Source organism: Daktulosphaira vitifoliae, unplaced genomic scaffold (assembly GCF_025091365.1).
Source record: "Daktulosphaira vitifoliae isolate Bord-2020 unplaced genomic scaffold, ASM2509136v1 Scaffold_1, whole genome shotgun sequence".
Lineage (NCBI taxonomy): Eukaryota > Metazoa > Arthropoda > Insecta > Hemiptera > Phylloxeridae > Daktulosphaira > Daktulosphaira vitifoliae.
In genome coordinates this window covers 67,117,162-67,133,505 of record NW_026099572.1, presented here as the reverse complement: position 1 = coordinate 67,133,505, position 16,344 = coordinate 67,117,162, and the positions used below count along the sequence as shown (strand labels likewise).

General features: G+C 25.1%; 1 protein-coding gene across 1 annotated transcript; it reads left to right on the top strand.

Moving 5' to 3' along the window:
* Positions 1-3,803: 3,803 nt before the first annotated feature.
* On the top strand, positions 3,804-14,192 carry LOC126895826 (exosome RNA helicase MTR4). The gene is made up of 16 exons (XM_050668081.1): positions 3,804-4,155; positions 4,219-4,308; positions 7,441-7,692; positions 7,818-7,992; positions 8,077-8,391; positions 8,452-8,695; positions 9,238-9,369; positions 9,514-9,674; positions 10,678-10,954; positions 11,306-11,478; positions 11,548-11,850; positions 12,484-12,672; positions 12,741-12,904; positions 12,965-13,127; positions 13,737-13,899; positions 13,963-14,192. The coding sequence occupies exons 1-16, from the start codon at positions 4,046-4,048 to the stop codon at positions 14,118-14,120; spliced, it is 3,069 nt and encodes a 1,022-aa protein (XP_050524038.1). The 5' UTR covers positions 3,804-4,045; the 3' UTR covers positions 14,121-14,192.
* Positions 14,193-16,344: the final 2,152 nt, after the last annotated feature.

Below are 16,344 nucleotides of genomic sequence, written 5' to 3'. Positions count from 1 at the left end.
CCAGAGGTCAAATTTTTTTTTTTCAAATTAAAGTATATTACATAAGCTTTAATTTAAGATATATATAAAAGTGTCAGACCTTCCGGAACATTTTCAAAAGTTAAGTTGAAAAAGTTAATTTTTTGTGAAAAAGTTGTCATTTTAAATCCCCCCCTGTGGGCAGAAAAAAGGTCAAATTTACAAAAAAAATATACCAAATGATAGGTAAAGACATCAAGCATCTATATAAAAAAAAATTATATTGATATGTTCATTTTTGAAAAAGTTACGGCAGTTTTTAGTAAAAAAAATTGAAAAAATTTCGAAAATTAGCGATTTTTAAATTTGTAATTTTTTTGGAGGTTTCCCCCATTTACGGGGAACGAGGGAAATTTTATCAATTTTGAAGGGTAATGTCTTCGACTAGATACGATTTGTGATCTTTTGACGTATCGTTAAAAGAAATCCGTTCGGTGAGAGCTGAGAANGGAAATTTTTTCAATTTTGAAGGGTAATGTCTTCTACTAGATACGATTTGTGATCTTTTGACATATCGTTGAAAGAAACCGTTCGGTGAGAGCTGAGAAAAAGTGGTAACAGACACAAAAAAAAAAAAAAAAACACATAGTAAAACCAATACCTTCTCAGCTTCGCATCGAAGCTAAAAATATTTAACTCAAAAAGCCAAAAAAATATATCTAATAAATCGCAAATACGTATTTCAGGAACAATGTTACAATTATTAAGGATAAACAAATGCTGATACTCAAACCAGGAAAAAAAAGCCCCTAAATATACCGTTAGTGACGTTATTACTAAATAATATTATCTCATTTTACCAGTTTAAATGGGTATAATAATGAATTTTTCAGTGAGCCAAGATCCCAATTAATTATATTATTCCTATTTTTAAACATTTCTATTGTCTCCCTTATGTTAAGTTCTTTGAAACTATTTACGTTTTTAATTAGTTTTATAGTTTTAAAAGAGTGATTATGTTTCGATAAATGTTTAGATCTCCTTCTTGATTTTAAATTTTTCTTAAGTATTCTTTAAACTTGACTACTGTGTTTCTTTTTGTTTCATTAATCATTGTTGTAACATTTATTACAACTTTCACATTGTATTTATTTTGTTCAATTCCTGATTTCCCTCTTCTACTTTATCTTTAGGGTTACCTAATAAATCTCTTAAATTATCACTTTAAGATGTTACTAAAGTAATACAAAAATTCTAACTAATCCAATTGAGATACTCGGGGATAATATAAAATGAGCGATCTAACTACTTTTTGTTTCCACACGCTACTAGCTGTACTAGCTGCCATCCTTCCTTTATTCCACTTCTGTGTTCAGACTAATTTTAAATTTACGTTTTCGTTATACCCATTAAATCTAGCTACTTCTATGATAACCCTCAGTTCTTTATCAAAATTTACCTTTTTAAATGGTATTTTTAGGGTTGTTTTTTTCGGTCGAGGTATCAGCATATAATAATAATATCTATATAATATATATATATATATAACTAAAACACAAATTATTAATACGTAGGCATATATTTAAATTTTTATATTATGAATTTTTTTATTATTTAATAATTAAAGATTTAAATTTATTAATATTAGTATAATTGTAAAAATCAGCATTAGCCTTATTACCTACTAACATTAAAATATTAATTGGGGAGGACTCTAATATTTTTTTATATATATTTTTTATGTAGAACAAATTTTAAACTCGCGTGTTAGTTGTAGGCACTTTACATTGTAAACGCTCAAGAAGAAATGAACAATCAATGTGTGCCAACAATAAGTTTATATAAAAATACTAAATTTTGAGTGTTCTTTCTATATTCTAGAGTAGTAATATTAAAAAATCCTTAGACTCCATCGTAACCAGAAAGTATCCTTTCAATCCGGCTTTTAAACAATTAGTATCTAAAAAAATTGTTTTGTATTGACTCTAAATCATTTACTTGAGTAATATGTTTAGCGTTGATAATTGTAACATTGTCCCCGAAACACTTATTCGCGATTTGTTAGTAATTTTTTTTGTGTCTTATAGAGTTAAATATTTTTATTATAGATTAAATTTTAAATATTATAATGAAATTTATCATGTGAATGTATATAAATTCATTTTATATTAGTTTTTTCCAGGGTTCAAAATTGCTATCTAGCTGATTTTCCAATAACAATCGGCATATTAATGTATATATCTTCTTCTTCTTCCCTGCCTTAATCCCAACTACTTGGCCGACCCCAATATCATTAGTGATATGTTAACATAAGAGTGCCAAAATTGTAATACAAATTTAAAACTTTTGTCACTAATATCAAAGATATTATATAAATATGTATAGAAATAAATCTATTTGTTAAAAATTTTCACTACATTTACAGTCAAATTTTCACAATTATTGTAAGATTGTATTTATACTCAAAATTAATATTTTTGCATATTTATATACACATTGAGTATAAATTAATTTTATAATTTATACATTTTTAATGTATTAGCAGTTTTTCAAGAAATTATAACAGTTTTCCTCCTCATCTTCTTCTTCTTCCTCGTCTTAATCCCAATTACTTGGGGTCGGCCACCCTTATCCTAAACTTCCACGTGACACGATCTCCCACATCCTCTACGCTCACATCAGCTGTCCTCATATCGCTTCAATAACACCTCTCCATCTTATTTCTGGACTTCCTCTAACTCTTCTTCCTTCAACATTCATTTCTATAACTGTTTGACACGGCACCGTCTTTTGCTCTAGGCTGGCGCTCACCCGTGTCTCTCTCGATATCAGCCGTCCAACTATTAATATGACAATCGGTTGTCTCCCCGCTCTTAACACCGAGATGAGGCCGAATATGGATACGGATATTGCGGTCTGTTTCGTTTCCGACGTTAATCCAGACTGGTTGTTGCGTTTGATTCTTTTCTGTTGCGATTGTATTTTACTATTCTTATTACGATTAACTTGTGTCGAACCAACGAGGAATATATATAAATATAACTTGTACAACGGTATAATTTAACTAAATAAATATATACAGGCGTATAGTTATACCTATAGATATCCTTTATATATACTTTTTATAGAAAAATTGTATACCAACAAAAAAGTCCATATAAACTTTTTTGCAAAAGCTATAGTTTTTGAGATAAACAAAAAAATCACCCTTGAGGGGTTATTTTTAACCCTCTTGGGATACGTCTTAGAGTTGACCAATCGTCTCCAAATTTTGTACAATTTATTTTTTCATGTATTCGAATAATTCTAGGGGGTGGCACTTTGTAATTTTTAAATTTTATAAATAAGGGGCACCCTAATATATATATATATATTTTGTTATTTTTTCTTTTCGCGGTATTCACCCATACATTGGGTACGCGTCACATTTTCTTTTAATAGAAATAGTACGTTATTACTAAATCATAAATCTCAATATTTCTTAAATTTAATTCATCGCTGGGTACGTCTTTTACTTGTTGTGCGCGCTCAACCGTATTCTGGATACGCGTCATGTTCTTACATATTAATGTATAATTATAATAAAATAAAATTTAAAATAGATTCATTTTGGCCGATTTTTATGAACGATATTTTCATTTATGTATAACCGATTCACTTTTGAAAATAGCCCATTTCTATCATACTATCATAGTGATATCTAGAATGCTACGGTATTATCACAGATTATATGAGATATAATTTACTATGTTTGTCAAAATGTCAAATAAAACGCGGGCATTTTATCAAAAAATTAAATGTGAACAACAACATAACCTAAAATATAAAAATGTTGCTGTATTAATTTTTAAGTAATAAATTCTCTTGTGATCTTGGTAGTTTTTTTAATGCTATTCAAATTTCTGTTATTTAGCCTGTTTGTAAAACAAATTAAGTTTAAAATGTTGTATAAAGTTTTATGACTTATTTAAACATTTATTTAAGATAAATTTAGTAAATATGAGTAATGTTTAGATATATTTTTGTAACTGCTCATTGATATATTTAGTTTTTAATAATATTTTTATAAATCTTGAACTGATCTACTATGGATGATTTTGGTGCCGAGTTATTTGACGAGTTTGAAAAACCATCTGTCAGCTCTATCACACTGATACCACAAAAAATTGATGAAATCCAACAAGAAACAACTGAAAAGTATGCAATGGTTTTTATTTTTACCCCTAAATCAATTAATCAAGTTCTTATATTCATTTTAAGTTCTTCGAAAAGAGCATTGCAACTTTCTGATGATGAAGAAGATAGTTCAAAAAAACCAAAAAACCCAGATGAACTTTTTTTTTCACAGAAGTAAGGATATAATAAATTAAAATGAAATAGAAAATTAAAAAAAAAATACCACCTAAAAAGATAATTAATTGTCTCTCTGTAATACCTTTCAGTTAAGTTTAATATAAAAAATAGTTGTGTATATTTATATTTATTGTAATAAGAAAAAATAGTTCTTAATAAGTTTTTTCCTCTTCTATTGACATTGTAAACGTGAAGGAGGTATAATATTTTTGATACCAGTTAAAATATCTGATATCTAACATTTATGATTACTAGTAATTTAAAAATTACTAGGAATTCTAGTAATTACTATTTAATTTTAATAATTATAAGTTAAGTCCTTTCTTTAATCCAACTATATATTTTTACCTGTGTAGCTTTTTTTAGATATACATATATTCAAATAATTGAAAAAATAAATGTTCCTATTACATGTTATTTTTTTGAAAAAATTTAAATTGATCCATGAATGGTTCATAAAATTAAGTTAACCCTATTTTTTCTATTACCAAAATATAAAAATATTTTGATTTTCCAATGATATTATGTTATTTATTAATTGAACAAATAAAAATAATTAATAATGTTTTATCCTTATTTGATAATTCATACAATAGGGAACTACAGTTTTGTATTTCTTTAGTCAAAAATGTGTAGTATCATCTAAACAAATATTATTTTGTTATAACAATAAAAAAAGTGTGTCATGCTTGTCTTATAGCTCATTTACATTTACATAAACACGCAGCTTATCTAAAAAAAAGTAAGATAAACTATAATGAATTAGATAATTTATGTATTATACTTAATATTAATCAATTAAACAAAACATTTTTATGTAATAAAAAATTTACCTAGTGGTTAATTTTTAGATTAGTCTATTTAAAGTTTTATTTGTTCTAAAAAAAGTTTATAAGTTAAGTATAATATATATAGAACTTTAGATGTTTATTTAACATGTAGATATACACCTTGTATAATTAAAAAATTGCTCTCTCTTAATTTTTGTTCTATATACCAAACCCTGTATTTTGTATTTTCATTGAAATTTAAAATATTTAAGAATTATTTGAAATTGTTATATTTTATTTATACTAGTCATTTTGGTAGTTTATATATTTTAATACCAGTATTGTTAATAATTTTCTGGTTTAAAATTTTATTAAAATTTCTTAAGAAATCTCCTCTTAAAAAATAAGGTTCATTTAACAAGCAATTAGTTGATTTACGCTTAGTTGGTTTAAATTGTAAGCATTTTGACACTATATCTATTAAATCATTAGGCCATTCTGAATATTTATTCCTTAGTGCTTGGCCAACATTTGAATATGTGAAGGAATTAGAATAACCAAGTGATATATTTGTATTTAATTTCTGTATTTTATTGCTAAAATACTTCTGATCTTGTACTGCCACTCCAAATGTTTTTATAATAGATCTATATTGGTTAATTGACGTTTTTCCAGTAATTATTGGTTGTCCATTCATTATTTCAGTAAACACTATGCCTATGTTAAATTAATTACATATGTCATAGTTATAACATTTATATTTTTAAAAAAATTACCAATGGACCAAATATCTATTTCAGTGCCATATTTTTTTACACCAAGTAACATTTCAGGTGCTTGATACCATAGAGTTCCCATTCCAGGCGTCAAGTATAATTCAGCATTCAAAAGTTTTCCACATATAACCTTTGAAATTCCTAGATCACAAATTTTTACTAGGCCATTTCTAGTTAATAGAATATTCTCAGGTTTTATATCTCTATGAATTACATTAAGCTTATGCATATAATTAATTCCTCTTATAACCTATTTATGGTTTTAAATATTATTAATTCATATGTGTAATCATAATAATTTCTTACTTGAATCATATACTCCTTAGTTAAATCATAACCCATTCCATTAGAATAATATTTCTGAATGTATTCATACATATTATATTCCATGTAGGGAAATACTATGTATATTAAATGTTGATAACGAAATATATTTAAAATATTAATTAAATGTAAATGGTTATTAAATTTATTCAGTATAGTAATTTCTCGTAAGACTTCTGGTATTGTGAAATAAGAAGTTGTTATTTTCTTTATGGCAACAATTTCATTTGTTTTTTTATCTTTACATTTCATAACAACTCCATAAGATCCTCGACCAACTAATTCTATAGCATCATATCTTTTGATTTCTAATATTTTATTTTTTTTTGTATGAAACTGCATTTTTGCTTTTACTCTCCATTCACAGCTTTACATTGTACAAACTTTTGAAATCTATGTTATTGAATTCTTTATTTATTTATTTGTTATTGATTACCATAGAAATTAATATTTGTTAATAATAATGCTATTGTTGTTATTTTTTTTTATGAATTGAAAGCTGTAGGGTTGATATTTGTTTCGAAATGTCTCCATGGTAGTTAAGTTGGAGTTTCTTTGATTATATTTTTTTAATTAATGTTGTTCATCTTATAGTAGTTGATTATTTTTTTTCTCAAGAGAATTTTAAAAGATGATGAAGATTCATATGCATTATTTTATCTTCTGTTAAAAATATTTTTGTATATGGTACTTTTGGCATTGGTAGCAATTTTAGTTAAATATTTTAATCCTAAATTTTTTGTTGTTTTTCTAAAGATATTTCATCTGTGATATGGAGCAAACTTTTAATTGTTGAGCTCTTAAAAACATCTGTAAAGAATCTGAGGTTATTATTCTGAATGGGTTCTAACTTTTTGAGAATAGTTTTTTCTGTACTTCTGAATACTTTTGTTTTATAGTCCATTTTTGTATTTTGTATGTATTGTGTAAGATATTGCTTTCAACTCCCTATTTGTTATTGGTTAGAATTTGCATTATATGGGTTTCTTTAGTAATATTCTATTTGATTATTGTGATTTGATTGTTCCAGTTTAATATTTTGATAAAGTTGACATTAGGTATTAGGTATATATTTGCGAGTTTAATGTATGTTTGTTGTTAGAAACACTTTTTATAAAAATGTTGAATTCAATATTGACTAATAAAAATTTTTTTTACTATCCTTCTATTTTTTAAGCGTTAAAAGATAAAATTATTGTCTTAACTTTTATTATCAAAAAAAAATTTTTTTTTATTTATTTTATATTATTATTTTTTAGCTTTGAGTTGTCTGTTCCGAGAATCAAAATTTTTGCTGTAGAATCTCTGGATGGAGAATCTTGCATACATGAAATTGCAATTCCTCCAAATTTTGAATACTTACCTTTAGATCGTAACACTAATAAACCTCCAGCTAAAGTGTATGAATTTGAGTTGGATCCTTTCCAAAAAGAAGCTATTGCTTGTATTGAAGGTAACCAAACAGTCCTTGTTTCGGCACACACTTCAGCTGGCAAAACTGTAGTAGCTGAGTATGTATTTAATAGTATAACCTACTTATCATTCAAAGTGCATATAGTTGAAAATATTAAAAGCTTATAATGACAATAAGTTTGTGTTTTACAATATGCTTACTAGTGAATTTGTATTTTTACAGGTACAGTATTGCTTTGTCATTAAGAGAATCAAAACGTGTAATATATACTACACCAATAAAAGCATTGAGTAATCAGAAATATCGAGAATTTCATGAAGAATTTGGAGATGTTGGTTTAATTACTGGTGATGTTACTATAAATCCATCCGCAAGTTGTTTAATTATGACCACTGAGGTAGATATATTTTGTTTAATTATTCTTGATATTTAAATGTATATTAAATATATGTAAATGTATTGTAAATTTCAAAATTTTTAGATTTTGCGATGTATGTTATATCGAGGGTCAGAAGTTCTGAAGGAAGTAGGATGGGTGATTTTTGATGAAATTCATTATATGAGAGATAAAGAACGAGGCTATGTTTGGGAAGAAACATTGATTTTATTACCTGACAATGTTCGTATGGTTTTCTTATCAGCTACAATTCCAAATGCTAGACAGTTTGCTGAATGGGTAGCTCATTTACACAATCAACCATGCCATGTTGTGTATACAGAGTATAGACCTACTCCATTACAACATTACATTTATCCAACAGGAGGGGATGGATTACATTTAATTGTTGATGAACATGTATGTAATTATAAGAGGATAATAGATGTGTTAATTTATATTATGCCTTATTTTATTTAGAATAAATTTCGTGAGGATAATTTTGCTACAGCAATGAATGTTCTAACAGCTAATACACAACCAATAAAAAATTATGGACAACCAAATAGACCAACAGTGAACAATCCAGAAAATGAATCTCATTGCTTTAAATTAGTTAGAATGATAATGGAGCGCAACTTTGCCCCAGTAATTGTGTTTTCATTCAGTAAAAAAGATTGTGAATTATATGCAATGCAAATGGCCAAGTTAGATTTTACATCAGGTTGATTATAATTTTTATTATTTAATATCCTTCATTTATTATCTTTATAAATAGTATCAGTAAACTTTTTATTTTTACTATACCAAGAAATTGTGAATACCAAATAATTAAAATGATTTTTATTAGAAAATGTTTTTAAATTATTCTATTAGCCATAGTAATTCAAAAAATGATGCAACAGAATGTAATAGTATTTTTAAAGCTCAAAAATATATGTATTATTTTCAAACAATAAAATTTAACACAAAGCATTTTATTATAAAACATTCATTTTTTTTCACTTTTAAAAATTTTTAAATGACATGAATAGAGAGTAAATTTATGCATTTTGTTTGAGCTTTTTTAAAAAATTAGGGGGTAATTTTGTATTTTCATAATAGCTTCTAATTTAATTTTTAAATAAATAATGTTAAATGTTTTTGATTTCTAAAAAATAACTTTAACCAATATTCAATTAAAATAAAATATTATTGTGAGAAGTAATTTATGATAAATAAATGTATTATAGCATCATTTATACATTATTTATTATATTTCTTTAGATGTAGAAAAAGAACTGATTGACAAATTATTTGAAAATGCTACTAAAGTATTAAGTGAAGATGATCGTAAATTACCAGCTGTAATAAATATCGTTCCTTTAATACGGAGAGGTATTGGAATCCATCATGGAGGTAATAGTTATGCTGATAATTTAATATACAGAGTGTTTAAAAAGTAATGAATCAGGTTAATTGTTACAAACAATGAGAATAATAGAAACCTATTTTCTTACTTACTAAACACTCTATATTTGATTTAACTAATTTTGTCCTTAGGTCTTTTGCCTATACTGAAAGAAACTATTGAAATTCTATTTGGTGAAGGACTATTAAAAGTTCTTTTTGCAACTGAAACATTTGCTATGGGTTTAAACATGCCAGCTAGAACAGTATTATTCACAGCTTGTCGAAAATTTGATGGAAAAGAACGAAGATTTGTAAGTATTTTAATATAAAATGTTTTTTGGAAAATTATATAAAATAATTTTATTTATTTTTCATTTTCTTCCAAGTCTTAAAAATATAACTCAGTTGTTGCATTTGCACATTTTTTTTATGAACTTTTAGATTTATTGCTTTGTTAACTACAAATTCATTTTAAAACACATATCAAATGTTTATAGTGTATATTTTATAATATATAATTATTCAATTAAGAAATTATTAAATAAAAATATTAATGCATTAGTATTGATAGTTCTTGTTAGATATTTTGATATTGTATTTTTTAATTTTTATTGTTTAAAAACAATGATTTAAGCATGCTTATTAATATGTATTCACATATCCTTTTTTCATTTAATTTTGTGATATTATAATTATTTCTCTTTGTTAATTTGCAGCTTGTCATTTCCTTAAATTCACTTTCATCCAATATTCAATCAGTAAGTGATCAAAATCTGATTTGAATCTTCATAAAGTTCTTATATTCCTTGTTAGTTCTTAAGAATGTAAAAGATATTCTTTGGTTGATATCCTTAAACTCTCTAATTGCATTTGTGATAGATTCATGTACTGCAAAATCTATTTATAGTTGTTAATTTTGTTCACAATTGCTACTGAAGATTGTTGTTTTCAATATTTTGGACATTTTAGAGCAATCCTCACTTCTTGTAGTGCTACGCAGATTTTATATCTCTACTTTCTTAACTAAATATGTAACCACACCTGGTTTATACAGAATCCATATATTCCAAGTATCAATAAAAAAATCCAATTTTCTTATTCTAGTTTTTTTTTTCTTTTAATGACGATGACTGGGCCTACACTCATATCAATTAATATTCCCCTGCTTGAAGTAGCAACATTATATGAAAAAATAAATTGCAAATAAATACTTGTTAAGTTAATTTAGTACATAAAATTTATCATTGTAAAATCACAAATATTGCTATAATTTAGTATAAATTAAAAAATTAAAAATGTGTTTTTCTTTTATAGATAACATCTGGAGAGTATATACAGATGTCTGGTAGAGCAGGTAGACGAGGTTTGGATGATAAAGGAATAGTAATGTTGATAATAGATGAAAAAGTTAGTCCAGATACTGTTAGGAATATTGTGCAAGGAAAACCAGATCCTATAAATTCAGCATTTCATTTGACGTATAATATGGTTTTAAACTTAATGCGTGTTGAAGAAATTAACCCAGAATATATGTTAGAAAGAAGTTTTTTTCAGTTTCAAAATCAAGCAGCCATACCAGAACTTGCCGACAGTTAGTTTAAATTTATATCTAACACCAATTAAGTAAATTATTGTAATTTAGTATGGCAATATAACATTCTTTTTTTTTTCGACTCCTAAAATTCATTATAGAATTAAAAAAAAATCTCAATAAAAAACTTTCTATATTATGATATTAACTATAGTTTTTTATTATATCGGAAATCATTATAAATTATTCAGTAATGATTAAAATAACTTAAATTTTATGCTATTTTAATTTCTTTTTAATACTTCAATTTTATATTTACTGTTTCGCAATGTTAATATTTATCAATTGAATATTTCATATACCTGAGAAAGCTTTAAAATATCTTATTCATTGTGTTCTTGTAATTTATAGAAGTTAAACAATTATCTGATGAAAAAAGTAAGATAATTGTCAAAAATGAATATGATGTTCGATCATATTTTCTCATTCGCCAGCAACTAGAAACATTAGCTGAAGAATATCACAAATTTATCACTAGTCCCAAAAATCTTATACCATTTTGTAATCCTGGGAGACTTGTAAAAGTAATTTTTAAATATTATTTACTTCAGTGATTATATTTTCTTAATTTCACCTTTCTGACATAATTTCAGGTAAAACGTATTGATATTGATTTTGATTGGGGTGTAATAGTAAATTTTAAGACTGTTATGAAGAGCAAACATGAAGGTGGTGGTATATCAGAAGCAATATTGAGTGTGCTTTTGAATTTAGAAAAATCAATTGACAAAAGTGAAGATGAACCAGTACCTTGTCCACCGGGGAAGTTGGGAGAACCTGAAATAGTTCCAGTTAAACACACTATGATACAAGAAATAAGTTCATTACGATTAAATAAAATGCCAAATGATTTAAGATCACGTGATTCAAGAATGTCTTTGTATAAAAATGTTAAAGTAAGTTTCAACAATTTTTTAGAATATTTTTTTAGGGATGAATGTTTTCTAACTATATCTTAAACAATATTTATAAAAGTATAGGGTAAAATATAATTTTTTCTATTCAAAAGTTATTAGTATTTTACCCATTTTAATTAATACAAAAAAATATAGTTCTTTAAAATTGTATTGAATTTAACTTACTAACTTTAGAATTTAGTTTTCTTAACTAAATTAACTTCATAATTGGCTAACAAATAAGCAAATGACAGTTCATTAACAACTTTAAAGCCAGTATTCCGGAAGTTATTAACACTTAGCAGATGAAAGTGTAACAACGGTGTATTTATTTTTATATCCTATCATTTTTGAATCACATTTCTCCTCCAAATAATTTTACTTGCTAATTAATTTCTTTGGAATATTAATAACTCCTGAGAAGAAAAAAGATATATTTAAGGATATTACATGAAACTCTTTATACTGGGTATGTGGCATATATCATAATATATATATATATATATATTATGACTTTTGCTTGTAAATATCACCATTGTCAAAATAAATTATTCTTGGTTGTACTTACAACTTTAAAATTGAAGATCATGACCTGTTCAAAATTTATTTAAGTATTTAATATTTTTTAATTAGGAAGTTCTTCAAAGATGCCAGACTGATGTCCCTGTATTAGATCCCATTAACGATATGAAAATAAAAGATCCAGAGTTTGATACAATAGTTGAACAAATTGAAAAATTTGAAAGTAGACTTTTTGCTCATCCTTTACATGAAAAGGAAGACATAGATGAACTTTATGCTCAGTATTTAGAAAAAGATAAAGTAAGAGTTAATATTTAATTAAAACAAAGTATTTTTCATCTATTTATTAAATTTTGTAATTTATTTAGATAGATCGTGAACTCTTGAAAGCAAAATCAGAATTGAAAAAAGCAATGTCGTTAATGCAAATGGATGATCTGAAATGTCGTAAACGTATTCTGAGACGTATGGGTTATTGTACTGCTGCTGAAGTAATAGAAACTAAAGGAAGAATTGCATGTGAACTTAGCAGGTACTTATTTTTCTTTAAGAAACTATAAATCTTAATAAAATATTTTTAATTAATCTTTAGTGCTGATGAATTATTAATGACTGAATTAATATTTAATGGTGTATTTAATGAGTTGTCTGTTCCTCAATCTGTAGCTTTACTCAGTTGTTTTGTATGTGATGAAAAAAGTAATGAAATGCCTGCAAAATCTGCAGAACTTGCTGGTCCTTTAAGAAAAATGCAGGTAAATAGTCTTTAAAATTAGTTATAACATAAATTATAATTTTAAACAAATAGTAATAAATAAATAAAATTTAAATACATTTTATTTAAATTTTACTGTTATTAGATACAGTTTGTTATAATTATTATATTTTGTGTATGATATGTAAATTATAAATACAAACCTATAAATCTAATAAATAGAATTAATGTTGATGAACACAGTAATATTTAATATTAGGAGTAGTATTTAAAATGTATTAATTTATAGTTTTCAAAATTATTTTAATTTTTGTTTACTTTTTCTTTCATCAATTTATTGAGCAAAACATGTTGATGTTTGATATTAACCTGTCTTATTATTCAGTTAATCAAAATAACTTTTTTTTTTTTTTCATAAAACTCAAACTTTATTAATTTTTAAACATCCTATTTAGTACATAGATTTTTTATCATTCAGATGATACAGTTTTTCAATATTCTATTAACAAATAAAAATTTAGTATTTTGAATTATCTATGAAACACTTTAAAATGACTAACCTTTTTTTTTTAATTTAATGTATAATAATTGTAGTTGATAACATTTATTTATTGTGGCTTTAAATAAAAATTTATATATATATATATAGGAACTCGCAAGAAAAATAGCTAAAGTGTGTAAGGAAGCCAAATTAGAAATTGATGAAGATGCTTATGTTGAGGGTTTTAAACCATTTTTGATGGATGTCTGTTATGAGTGGTGTCGAGGTGCTTCATTTTATCAGATTTGTCAAATGACTGATATATTTGAAGGTAAATATTAACAAATTTGTTTTTCTATTAACAGTTTTTAAAATTATATTACATAAATTATAGGAAGTATTATAAGAGCAATGAGACGATTAGAAGAAATTTTGAGACAGCTAATTCAAGCATCTAAAAGCATTGGAAATACTGATTTAGAAATTAAATTTAGTGAGGCAATTAAAATTGTTAAAAGAGATATTGTATTTGCTGCTAGTCTTTACTTATAAAACTTAACTGTTTTAAAATATTAACTTTAACTTTTTAATTAAATGACAACTTATTTTGTATTGTTAACGATATTATACTAATCTAATTTCATTTATCAAATTCAAAATAACTATTACATTTTATAGTTAAAATGTAAATGTTATTATTATTATTTTTTCATTGACAATTGAATGGCTGGGTGCAAGAACATGCATTTTTGCATTTCTATATTTTTTGTGATAACATAAAAATACCTTTATTGCACAGAACGCATATTTATTTTTAATTTCCTCCAATTATTTAGGTAACATACAATTATTATTGTTATTTGTTGCCAATGTTTAAGTTGCTTTGTATTACGTTTCACAACATATTTTCATATTTTAAAACTGTTGAAATTATTTTTAACTTGAAACTATTTTTTATCTATATATGTATTAAGTAAAAATTGAGTACCAGTCAGTTAAAATATATAAAGCAATGGTTGAAAAGTGAGAAGTGTATTATATTAATGTTATTTTATTATAATATTGTTTTTAACCCTTTAAATTAAAATAAAATAGGTAAACACTGATTGATGCAAGAAGGACATTTGCATCACCGAATATATTATTTCTTTATAGCTTTGTTAATAAATATAGAAACAACATAATAATATGATGATTTTCTTTAAGACTGATTCTTTTATTTAACGATAATATTATTAAAATATAGGCAGAACCAAAAAAGTGACTAAAATTTGTATCTTTAAACTCGTTTTTATAAAAATGTTTTTTTAGGATATGCCTTTTTGCACCCAGTTCATCAATTTATAGTTTAAAAAACAATTAAATAAAAAAAAATTTTCTAATATTAATTGATTTATTGTTAAAGTAGTTCATTCAATTATTTATAATACTTATTTATGCAATATAATGACCGTTGAAGATCTAGGTCTTAGTATATTTTCAATACTTAAAATTACACTGTGAGTATTAGTAATATTTTTTTAAATAAACAACTTCAAAGTTTTGACTTCCAATAAGAGTTACTTTGTGTATTATTTGTTTTTGGTATTTCAGCAAGATTACTTTATACGATTTCAAAAACAAGTAATTTTTCTAGGCTCTTCCTACAATAAATCCAAAATTTATTTTTATGATCTTCACGTTTACGGAAGTCTTAGATTATTAATAATTATAACACTTAAATCTTAAAATGTTAATAAGATAATTTTAAAGATTATTTATTCAGTGAACCAAGCTAAAACAAAATTTTTAAGTGTTACATTGCTTATCGTTCTCTGCTCAAACATATTTGCTTATACATTTTTAAGCTACATATTATGTAGCTTTTATATCACCTAAGGAACAGTGTCATAAATAGAATTTATCATGCCTGTTGGTAAAATAATTAAAAACAAATCTCCTTCTTTGTTGAATAGACAATATGGAAGAATTTGAAGAAACACGAGGGATCAGTGACATTTCTACACAGGTTGGGGGCGGTCCAAACCACCATAGATATAAAATCATGGTAGTGAAATATTCCACTACTCCATGTTATAAAAGCTATCTGACTCCCCTTCATCATACAAAATTTCTAAATACCAAAATGCAAAATGGCATGCTATTAGACTATATAGGTGTTCAGTAAGTAAGGTAACGGGTTTCTATTGTTCTCATCGTTTGTTAGAATTGATCTGTTTCCTTACTTTTTAAATTCTATATATTTTTTAAAAACGTGTTCAATACATAATAATAATAGTTAAAATTGTATTTCTTTACAAACCTATTGAAGTTATAGACTTGTGGTCCATTATCCATCATAAATTTTTACCGGTATTTCTGTGGTGCTCGGATAAAAGAGCTTAAGTATAAAAATTTGTATAAATACATTATAATATTTAAAAACAAATACTCTTTTTTGTGGTGTAAAGAGCTATGAAATTATTAATTTTAAACTTAAGGACTTTTACCCAAGCATCGCAGATTTAAAAAGAAAAGAAATTATGTTAGATCACTGAAATATTTTATTAAAACTGCGCTTATAATTATCACACGCGCAATTTAATTCAATTTTTAATAAATTTGTTTTTCTGGAAAATAAAAATTAATTAAAAAACGTATTAGATTCTAGAGTGTTTGATGTATTATTAACATTGAAAAGTTTACATCTAATTAATCATTAAAGTTTGTATTATTGTTAAGTATTTTCATTTTATTTTTAAAAAAGTTATCACTGCTAAAAAATTCAATTATTGCC